Raw genomic sequence first — 3,674 nt, 5'->3', positions numbered from 1 at the left:
CAATGTTATTCAACTTATTTCCTTTTCATCCGGCTCTACCCTTCAACCCTATCTCACAGCATCCATAGGGTGTAGGGACCATCCAACCCCTATCAATTGAGGTCGGTCGAAAAGAGATGGACAAGTGGGAACACCTGTCCCAGAGAGAGAGAGAGAGAGAGAGAGAGAGAGAGAGAGAGGTCAAGTGGGAACACCTGTCCAACAGAGAGAGAGAGAGAGAGGTGTTTTAATTCATGTTCCAATTAATACACACGGTGCGAATAAACAGAGGAGCATTACAACATCACTACAAACAAAAAATCATTTAAAAAAAAATCCTAGAGCCAATAGAAAACTCGCATATGTACAAATGTTGAGGTGGGGATGGGAGGGGGGTTGCTGGGTGTTTGATTTTCTTCTGGTCAGAATTGATGGCTTGAAATATAGTGGGTAAGGGAATGGTATGATCACTACTGATGGTTGGCGCTAACATGAATTCCAATCAGACCAATTGGTTTCACTGCCAACACGTGGCATGCTAGTATTCCTTGAGAAGACATCAACCTTGAAGTTGGCCCCACACATTATCCCTTCACTATCTACCCTTGGCATTGCTTTCAACTTGTTCATCGGATGCTCAAAGCTCTTCAACCCTCCTTCACTGTGAAACATACACCCTGCAACACCAACCCATCAAATCCCAAAAATTAATCTTTCATTTTTGATTAATTAAGAAAGGAAGGACTGACTTTCTAGTGTATTCTCTCACATACCAGTTGGGAAAGGTGCAAAGGATTTGCCACAGCTCCTCTTAATGACTTCCAAGTCGTCAGAAATTACCACCGAACCATCCTCTGCGATCCCCCAATGCAACTTAACTCCTCCATCCGAACTCTGTATTTAAAAATGGGTAACCTTCTTTGTCAGCCATTGTTATTTAATGAGTGGAGATTTAAGAGAGAGAGAGAGAGAGAGAGAGAGAGAGAGAGAGGGAGAGGAAGAACGTACGAGAGCAGTAAAAACAGTTCCGTCCTTGCGATCAAAGACGACAAAAGCGAAGCTACCATCCAGCTCCTTGACGACCTGATCAGCAGGGTAAGGCCCCCTGTCTCGGAGGGTGCGGTAGGCTTCGATGACGAGCATAGCCTCATTCGCGTTCTTGGACAATCCATACTGCCTGATGAGGCTGCAAAGATTGTTCAAGCTTCCCAGGAATACACAGTATATTTCATCGTACCCACAGAATAACCTGCAATTTTGTTTTAATTTCACCATCAAATAATTAACAAAGTTTCGATCTTTAAAATCTTTTCAGATCTAAATTTGAGGAAAACAACAGATAAAATCACAATTAATGCATACCTTTGGCTGTGGAGGGAGAAAGTTCGGTCAGGACGAACGTAAGCGAGGACGGCATCATTGTTAAAGGACATGGAGAAGGCATTATTGGGATGGGAAGAGAGGAAATCCTTGAGAATCTCGTCCGGAAGATTAGGCTTTTTAGCAATCCTCGAAGAGGAAACAGGACTGTGCAGCTCCTGTGGTGGATGCGCTACTGTCTTGTTGAAAATCGCCAACATCTTCTTCTTCTTCTTTCAAATTTCTTTGCTTTCTAGGGTTTTTTAGAACAAACGAATCGAAGAACTCGAAACAGTAACTGAAATGAAAGCAAATAAAAGAGTGATGGAAGTGTGTAGAAGACGATGGAGTATGTAAGGGTATTTATAGGTGGGGCTCTGGATAGACATTGGATGGGGCGGCCAAGTCTTATTGGTACGCTGAGATATGGATGACATGTCAGATGTTATCCATAACTTAGAAGCACGTGAACGGTTAGATAAGATTTTCTTTTCTATTATTTAATTTGGGTGGCCATTTAATTTCAGCTTTACTAAAGAGATTAGCTGTCTTCATAAACGAAGGAAAAAAAGCGAGTGGGTGGGGCCAAGGTGAAAAATGATTAGGTGATTGGCACATCGGATCATCATGCTACGGTCACATCAGACGGATGACAGCACGACATGATTTTAAATATTGGCATCATATCATCATACATCATTGATAATTATTGATAATTAGATCAATTTATACTAAAATTTGATCACCAAGATACCACATGCCCATTAATGCATAGAGGATCACATGTCATGAAGGAGGGAAGAGAAAATGAGGTGTGTGGTACTAGCACCATGGTCCTCATTTCACATAAAGGAAAATATTATTAAATGCGAAAGTTTTCCTTAAGTAGTGGGGACAAAAAACTATTTGCCCTTATAGTACAAAGTCAATAATATCTCTATTGTTCTTTGATAACCTATGAACACAATCGGAACTTCTCAGAAATCCCATATTTATGGCTGTGAAAAAACTATGATTAAGGGATCTAAAAAAGTTTAAATTAACATCCAACCTATAACTTGGCAAACCTAAATATATGTCCTATTGATTCCAAGGTGGTTGAAACTTGAAACACACAGGAAAGGAGGAAACCTTTTCCCTTCCCTGATGCTAATTATTTTCCCCCTAAGCACATGGAAAAAAGGTTAACCCTTTACATTATTTTAAATTAGTACTCTAACCTAAGCACAGAAAAGGATCAAACCTTTAATTAAGACATAAGGAAGAGATCTCATGATGTGGGGTCAATCCATCAATGTCAGTCAAAACCTAAGGGTACAGCAACAATCATTTTATCTTGCAGATTTGTTTGGGTATTTCACAAGTTTGAGGGAACCAATCAGGTGATGGGGTTGGTCCCACAAAAAAAAAAAAAATACATTATTATATAAACAAATTGTGGTTGTTTGTTCCAATTTGAAAACACATTCACACAGCACATAAGTTTTTCCAAACACGACCTAGGGCACGTGAAAAGTAGTTTATCTCCACATGCGGTGAAGAGGATTTATATTCATCTTGACAGTGATCCGAGTCAGCAACCGTATACCGGCGGGCGACGAAAGGAGTATGTGATCTCACCCCAGAGTATAGTCTTCAATCTTGACTTCTTGACCATGTCTGTGGATAGGATTGCATGGACACACGTGCCACGACAGATGTCTTACGTGTTTATGTTGACCATAGCCTGGTGACCTTGTCTCCTAATCTTCAATTAATGCTGGATTAATCAACTTTTGGAGCTGTACACGTCAGCAGCATATGCAGATATAGAATGTAGGATGCGTTACGTAACCTTTGTACGCTTCATTTCTTGTTTCAACCATGGTTTTTGTGCATGGTATCGGAATGGATAACGGTCATCAAAAAACGATACGGTATCAATATAGATGATATCAGATTATTTGTATCGGAATGGATAACTGTTATAAAAAAACGATACGGTATCAATATGGATGATGTCAGATTATTTGTATCGGATAGAAATATCCTTGTTTTTTCTTTAAAAGAAAAAAGGTTTTTTTTTTTCCATTTTACGCTTGGTTTGTATTGTTCCATAAATATGATATCAATCAATTATCAAAATTAGGAACATGTAAAAATGGTATGGATACAAGCAATCTGATATCATACTTAGAATCATGAATTCAACCCTCGAGAGCATTTGATCATCTCCAACCAAAGGTTTAGAAGCCACCAAGACACAAGATAGGAGAGAGAAAAGGAAACCCTTAGACACCGTTTGACAATGTTTTGTTTCTGTCATTTTTGTGTTTTCTTGTTCCCAGAAACGAAGA

At 39.4% G+C, this 3,674-nt stretch overlaps 1 protein-coding gene across 1 annotated transcript; it reads right to left on the bottom strand.

The window, feature by feature from the left end:
* Positions 1 to 222: 222 nt before the first annotated feature.
* LOC122093353 (stem-specific protein TSJT1-like) lies at positions 223 to 1,691 on the bottom strand. The gene is made up of 4 exons (XM_042663672.1): positions 1,342 to 1,691; positions 988 to 1,228; positions 753 to 873; positions 223 to 656 (listed from the first exon to the last, which is right to left on the bottom strand). Exons 1-4 carry the CDS (start codon positions 1,557 to 1,559, stop codon positions 466 to 468), a joined length of 771 nt encoding a protein of 256 aa, XP_042519606.1. The 5' UTR covers positions 1,560 to 1,691; the 3' UTR covers positions 223 to 465.
* Between the last annotated feature and the right edge of the window lie 1,983 nt (positions 1,692 to 3,674).

Source organism: Macadamia integrifolia, chromosome 11, assembly GCF_013358625.1.
Source record: "Macadamia integrifolia cultivar HAES 741 chromosome 11, SCU_Mint_v3, whole genome shotgun sequence".
NCBI classification, from domain to species: Eukaryota; Viridiplantae; Streptophyta; class Magnoliopsida; order Proteales; family Proteaceae; genus Macadamia; species Macadamia integrifolia.
The sequence above is the reverse complement of the archived record's forward strand: the minus strand, read 5'-3'. Positions and strand labels throughout refer to the sequence as shown.

Excerpts from the sequence above, each read along its gene's own strand:
- LOC122093353 (XM_042663672.1), bottom strand. The coding sequence starts at position 1,559 with ATGTTGGCGATTTTCAACAAGACAGTAGCGCATCCACCACAGGAGCTG. Across the intron at positions 1,229-1,341 it reads TTCTCCCTCCACAGCCAAAG|GTTATTCTGTGGGTACGATG; the intron begins GTATGCATTAAT and ends ACAAAATTGCAG. Across the intron at positions 657-752 it reads CTTTGCACCTTTCCCAACTG|GGTGTATGTTTCACAGTGAA; the intron begins GTATGTGAGAGA and ends TTGGTGTTGCAG.